Source organism: Labeo rohita, chromosome 4, assembly GCF_022985175.1.
Source record: "Labeo rohita strain BAU-BD-2019 chromosome 4, IGBB_LRoh.1.0, whole genome shotgun sequence".
Taxonomy (NCBI): domain Eukaryota; kingdom Metazoa; phylum Chordata; class Actinopteri; order Cypriniformes; family Cyprinidae; genus Labeo; species Labeo rohita.
This window is the reverse complement of record NC_066872.1, coordinates 28,147,971-28,167,158: the sequence shown is the minus strand read 5'-3', so window position 1 is coordinate 28,167,158 and position 19,188 is coordinate 28,147,971. Positions and strand designations below refer to the sequence as shown.

The window sequence follows — 19,188 nt, the reverse complement described above, 5'->3', positions numbered from 1 at the left end:
TTGTGTGAGTGTGTGTGGTATCAGTCACAGGGGTCTGGGTGATTCATCAACTCTGGCCTTTGGCCAACAGCACAGAAACACTTAAACAGACACTTGGGGTTTCTTAAAGCACTTTAGCTTACTGGTAGAAGTGAACTGCATACTCAGTGAATAAACTCATTATGTTTAATGCACAAAAAAGAATTAATAGTTAAAATGGTCTTCCTGAGAAAGCATCTTACTTTAGATTGATGGTGCTAAATATTTTTACTGTTTTTCTGACATTCCATTCAAATGCCAGTGGGAAGATTTCATATTTGAATACAGCAGAACTGTACTCGAACATGAGCTACTCAGGATTGTCTTTGCTCCCATTGCTCAACCTTTTTAATTTAATTTTATATAATGTACTCCATCAAAGGTTTGGGGTCTGTAAGGTTTTTAATATTTTTGAATTTATTCTTATTCTTACCAAGGCTGCATTTATTTGATGAAAATACAGTAAAAACAGCAATTTTGAGAAATATTATTAGAATTTAAGATGACTATTTTTCTATTTTGATTCACAATTTTTATCAGCCATTTCTGTCCAGATCTGTCACAAAAATGTCAATATCTTTGGTGTCGCTTTTGATTACTTTAATGGATCCTTGCTTAATAAAATTTGTATTATTCCAGTTTTATTTATTTATTCATTCAGAAAAACATACTGGCCCCCAGCAAATAAAAAAAAATAAAATAAAAATAAAAATAAAATAAAATAAAATAAAATAAAATAAAATAAAATAAAATAAAATAAAAAATAAATTTGTCAACTCTCACTAAAAATGATCAGTCTTTTTTTTATTTCCTTTTTCTTTAAAAATCGCTGTCACTGTGATTGCCTCCATAAAATCAATAAAATCATAAAATGTAAGTGTTCTGGCTTTTATGGCTTTTTTAAGCTTTGAGTGCATATGTACTCAAAAAGCTAACAACATTATCTTTTAGCAAATATACAAATCACACAGTATCAGTTTCTTCACTATAGTTTAGAAAATGGTAATAAAATATGACAAGAACTTGAGTTAAGAGTTAAGCTGTGTCAAGAGTTAAACTGTGTCAGAACAAATTCATCTCGTTAACGTCAGATAACGTCGATAGAAAGGTATGTAACGGATTACAATCAATCAAAAATTCAGACAACTCTTAGTATGAGAATATTTACACAACTCTCAATACTTTGTTGACCAATTACCAAACAATTTCCGGCTGTGGTGTAAAAAGGTCACATTAGCAATTAAAGAAAAAACACTTAACAAAACATGGTCAGGTCTGAATCATTTTTGGACCCACATTTTTATAAATTTTACTGGTAGTCCAGTCTATGAAGAATTTTTGGGTATAAAATGTCAGTTTACTTTATTTTGCTATCCTCACTTACATAAATAAACTATAGTGTCTTGCACCCACTAGTAAAAAAAAAAATAAAAATAAAATAAAAAATAAAAGCTTATATCTGGTGTCTGAATAATATTTGGTTTGACCGTATGCATTTAAAAATACTGATGACTCATCTTGCACTTAGGGGTGTACCGGAATTTTTATCCAATCAAATGCTTTCTAGAAAAAGCATGCCCCTCCTCCTAATTCTGCTTGCCACATTCTAGCAAGAGCAAAGAGCAAATCATGGTTCCCAGCTGGGACATTAAATAAAGGTTATTGGCTACTTACCAAAAAGGACAAGCCCTTTATTATGCCCCACCCCAACTTTCTGTTTCAATAGAAAATACTTTGGCACAAGAAAAAAATGCACTTAAATTGCTGTGATTAGTGCGAATACGTAGATTTTCATAACTTTTAGCACTTGTTGCTTGTTAGAACAAGGTAAAAGAAGCTTTTAACACTGTGACACCCAGTCAGCTGGGTATCTGTTTTGTTTTAAAGATCTAAATACCTTAATACAGCACTGTCTGAGATCCCTGGGAATGAGGGGTGAGCTTTTTATAACACACGCTGGCTGGTTTTACCCATAGGCACTGCTCCCATTTACAGTTTTAGAGATCCAGGCTTTCTATAGCCAACACCTGCTAGAGTGATGGTCAGGGAGAGAGAGAAAGAGAGAGAGAGGGATAGCTGGACACTGCGGTGCCTTTAGGTCTGGGGAAGATATGGGGGGTGAAGTGTCATCCCTCCCTCTCAGCGCACCATGTCCCGGGGTGAACGGCTCGACACGGTGGTCTCATGCTCGCGATTGCCTGCCCCCAGTTCACGGGACAGGAAGAGCCAACTGTCCTATGGGAAAAAGTCTGACGGCAATAGGTACAGTATTGGGCATGTTACGTATATGGGTTATACAGGAACGTTGACTGGAAGCCATATGGTCGTTGGTAGTTTTATGGCACAAGTTTTTGGTCTGTGCTCTTTAGTGTATTGAGGCTATTGTGTCCCTTCAGATTTGATCATTATTCTGGATCCGAAGTGTGACATTTTATATTTAGGTGTTTAGTTCCTTTTTTTGGAAGTTGTCTGTTCTGCTTTGGAAATGAGATGTTTCTCTCTCGGGAGGTAAGTTTAAACTCATTTTACGGGTTGTTGAGCTTCTTTCAGTTTGGAGTGTGGTCACTCTTTGCTTCCTGTATTTTGCTGTTGGAAGTCATATAGTTTTATTGCATTTGAACTTCCGAGGGTGATTTAGGGCCCTGGGGAATTTTGACACTGAGTAATTTGTTAAAATGTAAATGTTACGAATGCATTAGGTTTCGATTTATACTTTGTAATGCATTTTATAATTCTCTGTTTGATACAAGAGTGGTCTTGAACTCTATACTGACACCTGTTGTTGTGAATGTACTGTAGCCACACACAAAAGTGGTCTTTGTTGTTTATATGACTGGAAAGTCATCCCATGTGAGTGTGCCACTTAAATTTGAAAGTACATTTCATACGCGTGCTTATTATTTTGATGGTTTCAGACCGAGCAGGTAGGCTAATCTTGAGATTTATTGATTTCCATTCGACCTTGTAGTGAGTGGGTTTGAAATCCTCACTAAACCTAATTGTTTAGATTCAATTTAAGATTTTCTGAATAGTGACCTTGACAGAGTTGTTCTGTGTGTGATTTCTCACGGCGAAGTGTGTCTAAATGTCCCACGGCAACAAATTTATTCTTGAGATTGTCAGCCTTGCACAGTCATACTTTCTTGCTGCTAGGCTGAATGCTTTTAGGAGGGGAAAAACAGAAAGTTGTAGAGCAAAGTGTGTTTTTTTAACCATCCTGTCCCTGCTGAGTTCCTCTTTGAGCTGGAGGAGAAACGATGGGACTCTTTAATCATGTGGACATGATCACATTCTCATGAGAGAAAGTGAATGAGAGAGTGAAAGACAGTGTTAGTGTCTCACTGGAGCTGTCTTTGGTTACAATGCTTGTTAACCTGGTGTCTTGCCTCCCTTTTTCACTGTCTTCCTCCCGTTCTTTCAGTCTGGTGAAGTCTTTGTTGCTCCTCAGGGTTTTACTTGAGGGAGTCTGTAATTTTGAGCCAGCTCCTTGTCACGCACTCACCGTAGAACCTTGTTAAAGTGAAACGTTCATGGTGGTCATAATGATCTCCTTTTGAGGATAAACCCCCACCTTCTGATTCACTGTGGACAACTTTTGTAAGAACATTTTTGGAAGAATCTTATTATGTATAACGAACAAGACAAACTCGGCCTGTTGGAGTTTAGAAGGAAGCATGTTTTATCTTATGTCCTAACTAGATGATCAGAACATGTTTGATATTTAATAATGTTGAACACGTTTTTGGACCAAAGAGATTTGGTGGTTGAGGATATCTAGCAGGGAACACCAAAAAAACATAAATCAAATGACTGAAAACTTGGTCTAAGCTGGTCATTCATGATTTTTAGATGGTGTAGATGGTTGATCAGTGCTGACTAGATCTGGTTTTGGCCTTGCAAACCATCTTAGTCTGGCTGAATGGAGGTGATGGACCACTTTGGACTAGCAACGCATCATACTGGTGTCCTTCAGTTCAAATGAGCTGTTGTTTTCCAGCTTGGCAGATGCTGTTTACATGGAGGTTTCCAACTGTAACTGTTGATCCATTGCAAACTGGACATCCCTCTTTCTCATTCTCTCTCATCCTTTGACTTTAATCAACTTCCATCCATCCACAGACATTCCCGCAAACCTGCTATATGCCAAAGCTTGTCAAGGCACATTTACCGCGTAGACACAGCATATCCAAACATAGACAAACACAAGCGCACACCCAGAACGAACAAAGCTAGTGTCAATCAGCTGTCAGTGGCTGGAGAGAATAAGTTTTGAAACCTGTATAGCCACCTGTGTTTTGTTCTTTGGCCTGGGGTGTTTGTGCTTTGTTTTATGTGTGTGTGTGTGTGTGTGCTGTAAGTACAAGTCCTACTGGCAGGGCCTCCATCCATCATATATTCGATCTGACAAAATGCACTCATTCATCCCAGCCTCAGGCAAGGGTCTTCTTTGCCCTTACAGTGATTGGTTCAGAAACCTGTAGTACTTTTACCCAAACAGCTATAAACATATTTGCATGAAGGTTATTATAGTAAAGCATCAAGTATCACAGGATAGTGAATCCTGCCTCTGGCTTTACATGAACTCAGTAATGACCAAACATCTTCCCAAATCACATACAGTATATTTACTTTTCCTTCACTCTGCATTCAAGGAAAATGGATAAGACTTCTTTTGAAAATTGTGTATCTAATGCCTTGTACATTACAGTTTGTATTTTCAGAGTAATTGTAAGTATATTACGTATGCTACTTATATCTTCATGGTTACACCTTTAAAAATACCTACCTGTTCTCATGACGAAAACTTACCTGTGGGAACTTTCGCAAGACGCAAAATACGTACCAATAAGTACACATCACTGTAGTTTTCAACATAAATGAACACTAGAAGCGGTGAAATAGCAAGCACTTGTAATCGTTTTCGTACACAGCTCCATATGTTCGCTTTCTGGACGTAACAAGTTTGCTCGGTAGCTCAGCTGGCACAGAATTGGACATAAGATGTGGAATCCTTGGGTACGAAAGCTGAAAGATCAAAAAACAAGCTAAAACGGCATCCTTGCAATTGCGTTTTAAGTTTAGGTGTAGTGCAGATGGTACGTTATTTTAAAATGTTTTGGAGCATTAGAGTTATAGCACCACTCAACAGAATCAAATCAGAACTGTGGTGACACATACAAAACCAGTGTCACAATGTACCATATGTACATTCATCAGTTCTGGGGGGAAAAAAACTGACACTCTTTTAACGCCAATCAGTGGACATTTCGCATCGAATATGTCACAAAATGTACACTGCGGTATGTATTTCGCATCTAGTGAAAAAGTTCCCACAGGTACGTCTTCGTCATGAGATCAGGTTGAAAACTACGCAGTGCATGCCTTTCATGATATAAGGTATGTATGTATTTTTTTGGTTCTGAAATACTTTTGAAGACATTAAAAAGCTGACATAGTTCCAAACTTCCAAACTTAATTTTATATTGAATTCTATATTAATGCACTAACTTCTGTCAATTTTAATTATACTCAGATTTTTTACTCAACATATCAAAGAAATATCATGTGTAAACTACGATAAAAACAGAAATGTTATTGCAATTTAAAGTATATTCTAAAACAACCCATGTTGGTTTAAATATGGAAAAACCCAGCTACTGGGTAGTTTTGACCCAGCGGTTGGGTTAAATGTTTGACCAACCTGCTGGGCAGTTTTATTTAACAATATGGTTTGCTTTAATTGAACCCAAAATAGATTGGAAATTAAAATTACACTCTAAAAAATGCTGAGTTGTTTCAACTCCAAGTTGGGTCAAATATGGACTAACCCAACAGTTGGGTTAAAAATTAAATTGAAAAATTTAGCCCAACAGTTGGGTTAGTCCATATTTGACCCAACGTTATACTTAGAAGCATTAGTAATAATCAAAAGGTGAGCATTTACTAATAAGCTATTTAATAAACGTTAATTTTTAACCTATTTTGGCTTCAATCACAAAATCTGCTGATTTTGTGCCCAAGAAATATTTTTTGAAAACAATTGTGCTGCTTAATGTGTTTTTTAAGGATTCTTTGATAAAGAGAATGTTTAAAGAACATACATATAAAATCTATATACAGATTTATATCTTTATAAGACATATAAAGACTTTACTGTCTCTTTTAAACAAATCTACTGCATCCTTGCTCAGTAAACGTATTAAAAAAATCTTACTGGTGCAAACTTTTGAACATTGTAGTGTATATTTATATATATGTATGCACACAATAAACAGTGGCCACAGTATATACAAGTTTCAAGTAAAATTTTTCTGGAAGAGGTGTGTGTATCTGTGAGAAAGAATGTGTGTGAAGCCTGTTTTTATATATTATGACTGGACCTACAGGAATATCTGCTCTGTTGTGTGGGATTTCTTTCTTTGTGAGATATATGCTGTCAATCTAAACCGATCTGTGATTCACCACTATATAATAAAGAATAAAGCGCTCATTGTACTCACGCAGACATACTCGAAGCTACAGGTTCATGGAGATTGTGATTTGGCTTTCAATGTGTTCACATCTACAACATACAACAGCGACTAGAACAGTAGGAATAGGGCAGTTGGAGGAAATACGCATACTTGTGGTTTGAGCCGAGTGACATGTCATGTGAATCTGAGTAGGCGCACACAGAGGCCATGCTGTTTGTGTTTGCACGTGTGCGCCCATCCCTCGCTAAGTGCCGCCCTTATTGCATTAGCGAAAAAGATGCCACAGTTTGAAAAAAATTCAATCCAATCATTAACCTCATTCCTCTCTCTCTCCCTCCCTCTTTTTCTCTCCCGTTTTTCTCTCGTTCTCTCCCACTACCTCTTTACAGTCTCACCGCACGATATACAAGTCCACCAGGTCACAGTGGAATAGCAGCCCCTCAGAAGAAAAACACAAGGTAGAGTCTTCAACTGTATCTGCCTGCTCTCGCTCTGTTCTGACACCTGAAACTCTCCGCAGACCTTCAGGCTAGAGACCGGGAAAGCCGATCTACTGATGTTCAAAGCCGTAGCAGCAGATCTGGGTGATGGAAGTGGTGTATGATAGAAATGCTTGCTAATGGTGTCTGTTCTTTAACTGTAGGCTGGGTTTTCACAGCTTTTCTGAGGGTTTTGAGCTAAATAGCTTGGTTGATTCAAGATGAACGGATGGCGAAAGTGCTGATTGAACTCTAGATCTTGAATGCGGTTTATTTGACCGGAGGTTTTTGCCGTTTCAAGCTCTGGCAGCAGTTGTTTGGCCCTGAAAGCATTTGCTTCATCTCTGAGCCGGTGGGAAGCTTTGTGATGGCGAAGCATTTCGAGCAGCCGCTGGCCAAACTATGTGAGATATGTGATGGACACTATGTGTGATATACTGCTTACTCCACTGACAGCCTGATGGGGAGGGTTCGACCAACGGCATTATTTGCTCAAAGACACCATGTGCTTGCAGTTTTCTTTAAAGTATATGAGATCTGAGATCTTCTCTCAAAGCACTGACTCATTCGATTGAGTGTCCTGAATCAACTTTTTCATTCTCAACTCTGGTCTCATCCTAGGTTTGGATGTGCTGTATACTTTATTATGTAGACATTTAAACACAGCATAAAGATGCAGAGAGACATTCTCACCTGATGTTATCAGTGGCCTGCACAACAGGCCATATTTTTGGAAAATCGGATAAGATATGAGATTTATTGGTGGTTGCGAGTGAGAACGTCTGGTTAGAGGCACCCGAAAATAGATAAATCTTATATCTCCAAAGAGATAACTCTGAAAATGGATGAATCATTCATGGCTTTTTTAGGCTTTTTTTTCTCCCAGATGACATCTCTATACACAACCATTTAAAAATTCAGAAAAAGGTCAGAGTTCAGAAATGAGTACTTTTATTCAGCAAAGAGGCATTCAGTTGATTTAAAGTGGCAGTAAAGACATTTATCAAGATTTTAATAAAAACTGTTTTCAGTAAGAAGAAACATTTCTTCTCCAAATCAGCAGATTAGAATGATTTCTGAAGGATCATGTGACACTAAAGACTGGAGTAATGGCTTTTTTATTTTTATTTAATTTCCTTTCTGTGTGTTTGTGTGTGTGTGTGGTAAACGCTACATTATGGTGACAAAATGTCAAAAAGATGGCAATATCCAAAATCCTTGTAGGGGCATTTTTTTGTATCCATGAGGAAACAAGCTTCTAAATCATACAAAAGAATTTTTTTAAATGTCTAAAATACAGAAAGTTTTCTGTAAGGGCTAGGTTTAGGTGTAGGGGGATAGAAAATATGGTTTGTGCAGTATAAAAACACATTACGCCTATGGAATGTCCCCATAAAGCACTGAAATGCCAATATGCCAGCATTAATACATCTCACTCCCCTGTTGTCCAAAAATATTCCAAAAACTTGTCTGCTTTGGTGGCTGTGGGTTCACGAATGAACGATTACCAATTAATGAATTACAGACAGGTTTTTAATTATAGTTCATTAATATTTAACATATTCCAATGATAGGCTGGTGGATTCTATTAAATTTTATCATTCATGAATAAATCATTTTTTTTAAGTCACTAATACGTCACGCACACATTCACACAAACAAAAATACACACTCCTGTTTGTTTCTTCAGAGAGATGCACATGAAACTCTACATCTGAGGCGTAATTGAGCACTTCAGCACAATATTGTATAGTAATTTGGGTTGGTTAGAACATTGTAATAACCTATAATCTTGTTTCTTAAAGGAAGGAAAGCATGATAATCATGAATGAATTAGCTGTCCTCAAGAATCCAAAACTTTCAGCTATATTCAGTGTACTTCAATTGGAAAGATAGCATTAAGATTCACCGGAGATGACAAGAAGCAGCCTTATTTGATCCTTAAACATCCTGCTCTAAATTTTGATCGGCGTAATTTGAAAGATTTTATCTTCCATAAGGCCTTTTTATGTATGCGAGACAGAATAAGATGTGACGTGTTATTAAAATTCAGTGATTATTCAGAAGTTGAGACGTTTCACAGTTGAACTATGTCAAACCCTTGCAGTTTTCATCTGAGACCCATTGACATCTTTAATTATTCATCTAAAGTAAACAAGAACAGATCCAGAGATCTGGTCTTGCAAATGACCACCTCAGATTCAGACTTTTCGGTAACACTTTACAGTAAGGTGTCATTTATTAGTAAATGTATTAACTTGCATGAACAGACATTGAACAATACATTTATTACACTATTTATTAATCTTTGTTAATGTTACTTAATAAAAAATAGTCGTTCATTGTTCATGTTAGTTTCCAGTGCATTAACTAATGTTAACAAACACAACTTGTGATTTTAATGATGCATTAGTAAATGCTGAAATTAACATTAACTAAGATTAATAAATGCCGTAGAAGTACGGTTCATTCATAGTTCATGTAAGTGTTAACTAATAAACCTTATTGTAAATTGTTACGGACTTATCAATAACAGCCTAAAGCAGAATATGTCGTGTCTGTGCTACTAGTGTCATTAAATCAACATATTTCAAGTTTTTCTGCTTTTGTGCCATTGGCCAAACAAACCGATAGTCCCGCCCACAACTCATGCCATTGGTTAAGCCAGTTTTGTGGCTGTGTCAGCTTGGTCGGGATGCTCAAAAATAGCGATGCTTTGAAAGTGTCATGAATTTTTCAGGTAAATCAACCTATAAATGTCATACTTGTCTCTGAATGTATGTCGGGATAGATTAAAGTCTTTTAGCACGGAAAATATTACACACCACAGCTTTAATTCAGGTCTATTTTAGCAACATTCTCTGTCTTCAAAAGCTTGGGTATGCACTAAATTCATCCTCTACAGGCGTATTTGTGTTTGTGAATGTATACATGATACATATTTATGCAAATCATAGTCAGGGAACATTTCAAGACCAAATTAGTAAACCAAATGTCTTATAAATGCTGATGTCAGACATTGCCTACGTCTTTGAACCAGGCCAAACTGAATCTGCTCACTTTTGATGTGTTTTCTTTGTAAATTCAGGGGAAAAAATCTGCAGAATTCTGCAGATTTTTACATGATAAAATGTTACGTGCAACTGAGAGTAACACAGTCTTACTGATAGATAAAATCATGATGAAATTAGTCAGAATATTTAATAAACAAACACAGGAAGCCCAGTAGGATACTGTGGTGCTCTCTAACGACACAGATTCTGTGTGAGTCTGCTAAAACTAAAACGCCTAAAACTCTTCCATTTAGACCCCGTCCTCAATTCAGACGCTGATGTCCATCCCAATTTTCACCAAAATAACCTTTCCGAGAAATAGCATCAGATATGCTTTATCAGAGCTTGCATATTATCATAGCTGGCGATGATGGTCTGCACAACAGGTTAATGGGGAAAAGCAGAAGTGCCTGATGGGAAATGAGCGAGTGATGAAGCAGTGTCATTAGAGGCTTGATGAGACATGCACCTGAACTGCCTGAATCATCGTTCTCCAATCCATCATTTCTAGGAAAAGCTATTTGCTCTGAATCTGTGTAATAAGACTTTTCAAAACATTTGATCAGTGTTGAGAATTTCAAATGATGATGGGAATTTCAAATGGTTTTAAAACTTGGTCTTTATTAGGTCATCAATTCCATTCGTTAAAATCAATTGTCTATTGCCGTGATCAGATTGGAGTAAGCTGAAACATCTCTGTTTGGTGTTAAATTGAATCATCTGTGAGAAAGTGTCAGTGTCAAAGAATGTTGAATTCCTGCTGTTTTGTTCCCCTGCGATGTGTTTATGAGCCGTTGTTAGGCTGATGTGTCACAGGGTCGTGATTCCCAATTAAAAACTGGCACTCGTGAGTCATTAACAAGCTTTGTGCACGAGTAAATCATCAATAACGTGAATAGAGCATAAGGCAATGCAAAGAAACACACACACAGGCAAGTTTTATTGAGGATTTTTAAGCAATTAAGAGATGTTTATTGTGTTGACATTGAAAAACGAGCTGTTTTAGAAGACACTGTATGTTAGTCAAATCATCATGTTAAATTCTATTCATTTATTGTTTTGTATGTTTCACTGTCAAGCAAGTGAGTTTATTTTCTGTCAAAAGGCGTTACCAGAGTTCTGAATAAATAACCACCTTCCATTTGAAGTAAATATTCACAATATTTGATGCCGAACAGCTTTTTTACAGCTGTGGAAGAATAAATGATTACGTAAATAAATCAGTAAATACAAAAAATTTCACATTGCTCCTTTGTCAAATGTATCTACAGAAGGAAGGAAGGAAGGAAGGAAGGGAGGGATAGATAGATAGATAGATAGATTTGGCATTTTAGTAATTTTGTTGTTTTAATGGTAGTTAATTTTTCTTAATATTGGTATATTAGTATGTTTATATCATTGACGGTAGTATTGTTAATATTATTTGTATATATTATTTATCAACATTGTTTTTAACATCTCTAATTGACTTTTCTTGTAATTGCCCTTCACAATTTTACAAGAAAAACAGTGATATAAAGTAATGGCACAGCTTTAATGTGTGTGTTATTTTTATTTATTTTTGGTGACTATATATGAATATGCATAAACCCACTTAATAATTAAAATAATAATAATAAAACACTTATTTTTACTTAGTGAAGAAGAGGAGAGAAGTATCCTTAGCGTAACTGAGCTGCTTACACTTACATGTGACCAAAAAAAAAACTAAAAAGAGAAAAGAACGTGTTTGTTTTAAAGCCAGTTACTATTTTAAACTTAAATTTGTATTTAAAATGTAAAAAAGAAATTATTTACCTGTGGAGAGTGTTGGGAGTTGGACTGCTTAACTCCAGAAAATCAGTAATGAGGTGCTTTGACAGTTACAGATTTGAAAAACAAAAAGGCGGGAAAAAAGAACCCTCAACTCTAATACAAAGAACCATTTCAGCATAAAAGGGTTCTTCAGGATGCTGTGGTTCTAATGTTAAATAGAACCGTTACTACATGTAAGAAAGATCTTATTAAGAGTGTGTAACCCTGGTCAGTATATGTGTCTATCAGAGATATAATGTAAGCTCGTACAGTTCATATTTAATAATGTCCTGTGATTGAAACTCAAACTTATGACTGTGTATGTTGTGTTTTTCAGGTTGCCAGGTCCCTCCAGAGTCCCCGCTGCAGGCAGCGGCAGTAGCAGTAGTAAAACCCACGGATCCTCAAACCTGAACCGAAGGAGCCAGAGCTTCAACAGTATTGACAAGAGCAAACCACTTCAGTATGCTAGCGGCAACGATAGAGGTGAGCAATATACAGAATCTTAATATTAAAAGGTTTCTGCATATTACACAACTTTATCCTATTATCCACTAGATGGTGCCACTATCTCAGGAACAATAGCACTGTGGCACAGGGCAAGATGCTCTGAGGTGGTTCCCTCATGCATTATTACATTTTCATAATGACATACAGAAAATCTGTGGAAAGACACAATTTCCTGGAAATTAAAGTATAATATTGCACTGTGGTTCCTCTCTGGTGTTTTATTCACATCTGAAAAGGTGATCTGCCCTCGGCATTCACTGTCCTCCTCCTGTATATTTGGAAATGACGTTTATGTTATATTTCTCCTTCTTCCAAATAACAAGCCTATTCAGAGTTCACTTCAGATTTCATCTTCCTGTCAGAGCTGAACCATCATTCAAAGCTGACTTCATAAAACCACATGGCTATTTAGCCACCAGTGTGTAAATCTCCACAGGCTAGTTGGTTACTTCATAAATCTGCACTAGGCCTGATGGAGTGTGTTGATTGAAGTCGGGTTGGAAGTTCACAGACGTGTGACCCGTATTTCGCCCCTGGTTCACCTCTCACAGCAAGGATCCGTGAACAAAACGCAACCGATTTCCCTCACAGACTGTTTGTTTTGGCTGTATTGCTCAGTTAGATTTATACCGGACTTTACTGGTCCTCGTTCGTTGTTAGCACAGATGCTGGTGTTCCCAGACACTGGTTACGGACAAGGCGCGACGTTACACACAAAGCCAGACAGAGGGTCTCACATGGCAGACGGAGCTTTGATGAATCAAAGAGTCCTAATAGGCGACGTCTCTCTCGAAACCCATTCCTGCCCTTTTCCATCAGGCCTGACATTACTCAAAACCTTGATTTACAGGGCTACTAGCGCTAATACTTCCACAGATGAGAAAAGCAAACTCCCATCTGCCTTTTTTCCCTCATCTTCCTTTTTCCTCTGTCCAAAAAGTCTGCCGCACTGGAGGAGCTATGGGAGGGGCTGGTAGCGAGAGAATAGAGCTCTGTTCCAAAACCTAGTGAGCTGCCTACCTAGCATTTTAAGGAATCGTAGGTGTACAGTTGACACAAAAGCTATTCCAAGCAATAGGCAGAAAAATTCTGCTGCCTTGTGAGATACAGGGTGCGGTCACATTAGCGAAATTTTGCAGGCAAAACAGGGCAGTTGCCTATTGTCGACAGTCTAGCGATGTTCAGTTGAGGTCAAAAGTTTACATACACCTTGCAGAATCTGCAAAATGTTAATTATTTTACCAAAAGAAGAGGGATCATAGAAAATGCATGTGACCTGAATAAGATATTTCACATAAAAGACATTTACATATAGTCCACAAGAGGAAATAATAGTTGAATTTATAAAAATGACCCCATTCAAGTTTACATACGCTTGATTCTCAATACGTGTGTGTAGTTCCCTGAATGATCCATGGCTGTGTATCACAAATTCTGTGTTTTTTTTTCAGCATTTTTGTGTATTTTAACCCTTCTCAACAATGACTGTATGATTTTGATATCCATCTTTTCACACTGAGGACAGTTGAGGGACTCATATACAACTATTACAGAAGGTTCAAACACTCACTGATGCTCCAGAAGGAAAAACGATGTATTAAGAGCCAAAAGTGCTGAAAAACAGAATTTGTGAGACCTGAAGGATTTTTCTGAAGGACAGTTTAACTGTTCAGGGCAAACACTGTCACTAAATATAAAAAATATAAATATAAAAAACCATACAGCTGTGGATCATTCAGGTAACACCACAATATTAAGATTGAAGTGTATGTAAACTTTTGAACGAGGTCATTTTTATTAATTCAGCTATTATTTTCACTTGTGGACTAAATGTAAATGTCTTTTATGTGAAATACCTTATTCAGATCAGTACTAAATAAAAAATAACATGTATTTTGTATAATACCTATTATTTTGGTAAAATAATTAACAATTTGCAGATTCTGCAAGATTTTGACTTTTGACTTCAATGAAGCAAAGCTCACACAGCAGTAGCTTTCAAACCAATCATCTTTCTGTTGGTCAACATGATGAATCTGTGTGACCAATTCAAACCCATTGCCAAATCAACATGAGGAAATCTATTGGCCTCATTCAGAATTGAAATTGTGTGCATTTCTACCAAAATGACTGCATTTTGCCTGTGAAAACTACCATAAATGTGACTGCACATTAAGTCACATCACATTTATCCTTCATAGGGGGCACATTTCCAAAATGCATTAAAAAACAATCTGGAGCATATATTAGTTGGAGAAATTGTGACTTTTGTTGCACTTTACAGTTAAAAGAGTTATTTTTTTACAGTTAAAGAGGCATTCTAACATTCAAAATGTTGGCTGTAGAAATAGAAGTTCCGCCGTGCAGTTAAAATAGCAAATCAACTGTTTGTTTACGCCACTAAACATGCATTAGCTGGATTATCCTTAAAAAAATACATTTTTTGTGAGTAATTTGAGCTTTGAAAGAACAATTTTTATGTTATGATTGTTGTAGAATTTTATTCCTATCATTTTTAACAACAGTTACTTTGATTTCAGGCTGTCCCTGTTTAAACAGATCAAGGGTTTACACATTTTTTGTCAGCCCAATTCCTTTGACCTAAATATTTAAATAATTTAACAACACATTTACATGTTCATGGTTCTTTGATATTGCCCTGCTGAAAAAAACAGCTAAAACCAGCTGAAGCTGGTTGGCTGGTTTTAGCTGGTCATCCAGCCTGGTCTTAGCTGGTCATAGGTAGTGAGCAGGCTGGTTTTAGAGGGGTTTCGGCAGCTTCCTTAGCTGGCCAGGCTGGTCTTAGAAGGTCTAGCTGGGAGATCAGCTGGAACAACCAGCTAAAACTAGCCTGGCAAGGCTGGGAGACCAGCTAAAACCAGCTATTTCCAGCTTAAACCAGCCTAGGCTGGTTTTAGCTGTTTTTTTGGTTTGTTTTTTTCAGCAGGGTGGTTACTGTATGAACTTTGTTAGCTTAGCCACATGCTAATATCTAAATTGTGAGTCAAGTCTCATTTGTGCTCCATGCTGCCTACATAGAATGTTTCAAATTGGTCACTTATGGCAGCTCACTAGGTTTTGGAACAGAATTAGCATGCAGGACTTCATTTTACGGCAGGTTTGAATACAAATTTCATAATCCTGAGTTTGACCTTTAACAGATTTAATCCTTAACCTCAAATCTGTCAGCACCCTGTGTTACCATCACCTACGTATTTTAGCACAAAGCCTCTCTGTGGACGCAAATCTCACACTGTTTATAAACCCTATGCCAAGGTAGTGGGCACAAACACTTGCATGTTAAGTAGTCTTGTATAACAAAGCTAATTTCTCCATTCACACTGGCTGCAGGAGTGAATCAGCATGTTTTCTAGTGTTAGCTCAGCTTTCAAAAGCACTGTGTCTAAATCCTTGATTAGTTTGAAGGAAATCAGTGTTATTTAGTACATTCATTGAACTTTTGACATGGCTTTATACAGTAGCACCTGTGACGAAGATGGGTGACATATATCAGAACAAAGAAAATAGCTAATGCAATCCATTCTGGATAAGACAATAGTAAATTAAGATGGAAAATCTTCAATGCCATGTCCCATCACACCTGTTAATGTATTTGTTTCAAAATGTGTGTGGCATCCTATCAGACTTCCCAGAACAAAGTGGCATTTCACTTTCAACATATAAAGTGGTGTGGAGAAAAGGGTAGCTATGGTAACCACGTTTCGATGGTCTGGTGTGTGTATGTGTGTGAGAGAGGCTGTTATTTAAGCTGCTGTTATCTCCAAAGACGGGGTTAATTTAGCTGACACATGCACTGAAGACCGATCCACACAGCGCTCATTCACAGTCCAATCACTGTTCACTCTACAAGATTTTCAATGGAACCAAATGAAGTCCCATCTCCTCCTTTCTTCCTTTGTGTTTGGAATTTTTCAGCTTGACACTTTGATATATCTGGGTGGGAATCAAAGTTAGGGACAGCCTGAGTTGCTGTAAGATTAAGTAGATTTATTTGCATTCTGCTGTGATGTACGGCAGCAGAAGCATTGGTGTAAAACTGATCTTTTTAAATTCACAGAAATTCATTAAAATGGTATTTCATGTCCTTGTGTGAATGTGTGTATATATATATATATATATATATATATATATATATAAAAATGTGATTCTGGGCCCTGAGCTTTGCAATAGAAAATTGTTGTAATTATATTGGACCGATAGTCAAGGCCCAGACAAGTTGTATTTTAAAGGATGTTACGTTTCTGCATCGTCATGCTCTTAAGGACTTGATATATGTAAATCTATGTTTCCCCCATATTAATGTGAACTATTTATATTAGATTAAGTATGTTTATATATGTCACTCTGTGAGCCATGTTGATTCTGTGCAAAACATCACCGCATTTACAAAGAACAAGAGGGTATCTGGCAACAACAAAGTATTTGAAATCCCACAAAATCAATTTAGGATCCAATTTTCTGCCTGAGTGCATTGCAGCATTGCTTGGGATTTCAGTATGCGGTGGGATTGCAGAGTAAAGATTTGGATGGAGCGCTATCTGTTCCTCACGCATTTGTGGGATGCTTTGCCTTCCCCCAGTCTCTTTCCACTTATTTGATTATTGTTATAATCATAATTTTTCATATCTTTGAATTGCTTTTAGGGTGTGGTTATATCAGTCTAACTTATGTGTCCACTGGTCTGTTTCTCTAATACAGAGTCGGTGAAGGGCATTCCTCTGCCAGGCAGCATGAACGGCAGTGGCTCGGTGCCCTCCAGCACCAGCGGGCAGCAGCTGGCCTCTGCCATCCCCTCTCCCACTGCTGGAAAGACCTGGCGCAGCAAGTCCATGAACATGAAGCACAGTGCCACCTCATCTATGCTGGCCACCAAACCGCCCAGCCCAACCGCTTCTCCGACCCCTCCCTCGTCATCCGATCGCCTCCGTCCCCCAATCACAGACTCCTCCAAATCCGCCCCTGGCAACCAGCGCTCAATGTTGGAGAAATTCCGGCTGATCAATCCTCGATCGGCATCCAGAACCTCACCCTCAGTGGCCGAAATGGCTCTCCAGGAAGAGGATGATTTGTCGGAGTTTGGCGATGAGGGGACCTGCAGTCCCACACCGCCCTGCGGGATCTCAAAACAGCAGGGGAAGACCCCCGCATCCTCCTTTGCACCCCCAAGCAAGGCTAACAACTGCAAGAACCACAATAATAAGTCCTTGCCACAACCCAAAGACAAAGAGGACAAGAACAAGACCAAGAGCAAAGCAAGCACGCCACCCAAAGAGGAGCCAGTGATGGTGGAGCCCTCTAAGAAAGGCTCCAAGATTGCCAGCCTCATCCCCAAAGGAGGCAAAACATCCGCAGCCTCTGTGAAGAAAGAAAGTGCAATCCCAGCCTCCTCCGGCATCCCAAAGCCTGGTCTGAAGGCTCCAACAGCGACCACCAAGCCTGCAGCAAGCCAACCCAGTGTACCTGCAACTAGTGTTCCTGCTACAGGTGGCGAGAAGACCAAACTTAGTAAAGGTGGTCAGTCTATATATATGCAGAGATCTTTGGGAGGATTGGAGAATCGGAAGACCAGCATGGTGTCGTCAACAAGTACCTCAGCGCTTTCTGGATCCGCCACATCTGGGCTGGGTGGTGGAGGAGCTCTAGGTGGTAATGGGGCAGTACAGCTTCCCCAGCAGCAACAACACAACCATCCCAACACCGCAACCGTCGCCCCCTTCATGTATCGGTGAGTGATTCTTAAACACAAATGCACATTTCATAGTTCCTTCAACTATTGGCAGAAGTTTCCATTTTTTGGTGTGTTGGGACTAGGAATGTATTTAGTTCCAGGAAGTCTGTTTGGGGGAACTAAATGATCTCCTGCTTTAGAATAGGCTTTAAAACAGTTCTATAGGAACTACCAGTGACCTAAATGTACGCTGATTGGCCAAGCGCATACAAAACACTGGCTACCCAGGATTTTTTTGAAAGCATAGTAGAAATATTTACTCCACAAACATGGAAAAGCAATTTAGTCAGATTTTCATGCTCTTTTAATTGCGTAAATTGTGCATTTACATTCCATCTCTATTGTCACAAAACCAACGACACAACAAAAGCTGCTCCGGTTTTGGCCTCCTCCGTTCACGTTTATAAATACTGCAAATAAAAACGCTGCTGTTGGACGCTTCTGAGTTCCTGCTTCCGGTGCGAATGCAACCAGGAAAACGGCCCGAGGGGGAAGTTGGTTCTCTAGAAACCACCATGCTGGCTAGTTCCTAGAACTGAGTTCTAGGAACTCAGTGTAAAAGTGCCAATTGTGAATGATGGTTCCTAGAATTCACGTTAAGTTACAGCTCAGGGGTGTCCGAACCCGACCCTGGAGGGTTGATGTCCTGCAGAGTTTAGCTCCAACTTGCCTGAACACACCTGCCAGGAAGCTTCTAGTATGCCTAGTAAGACCTGGATTAGCTGATTCAGGTGTGTCTAATTGGGGTTTGAGCTAAACTCTGCAGGACACCGGCCCTCCAGGACTGAGTTTGGGCACCCCCTGAGTTACATAAAGCTGCATATGATCCTATTACTGGCATTTTCCATTGCACCCCTAGCAAGATAATTAATAGCAGGTGGGATTTGCTTGCAATCAGTGTACTTTGTCCCTTTGGATAAAATTATTTCTGAGCTAGCTGTTGAACAGAAGTCCCTCAGTACAGATGCCAACTGGTCATTTTTCAAACTTACTGTCCACATCATAGACCCAGCTGACTTCTAGTCCTGGCAAGGCTACTGGGGTCCATATATCCAGTGATGCTTAGAAACATAAAAGGGCAAGACTCAGACAAACAGACAGATCTGGGTTTC

At 38.4% G+C, this 19,188-nt stretch overlaps 1 protein-coding gene across 16 annotated transcripts in view; it reads left to right on the top strand.

Annotated features, from left to right (window-relative positions):
* The window catches only part of nav3 (neuron navigator 3), a 374,692-nt gene that overhangs the window by 271,366 nt on the left and 84,138 nt on the right, over nucleotides 1-19,188 (top strand). For 13 of the 16 annotated variants that reach the window (XM_051107138.1, XM_051107137.1, XM_051107129.1 and 10 more), the window contains 3 exons: nucleotides 6,881-6,949; nucleotides 12,155-12,303; nucleotides 17,047-18,073. In XM_051107138.1, the coding sequence (XP_050963095.1) occupies nucleotides 6,881-6,949; nucleotides 12,155-12,303; nucleotides 17,047-18,073 (1,245 nt within the window). Of the gene's footprint in view, nucleotides 1-2,152; nucleotides 2,281-6,880; nucleotides 6,950-12,154; nucleotides 12,304-17,046; nucleotides 18,074-19,188 lie in introns of those variants that run through there. The other 3 variants (XM_051107141.1, XM_051107143.1, XM_051107136.1) reach the window with 3 other exon arrangements.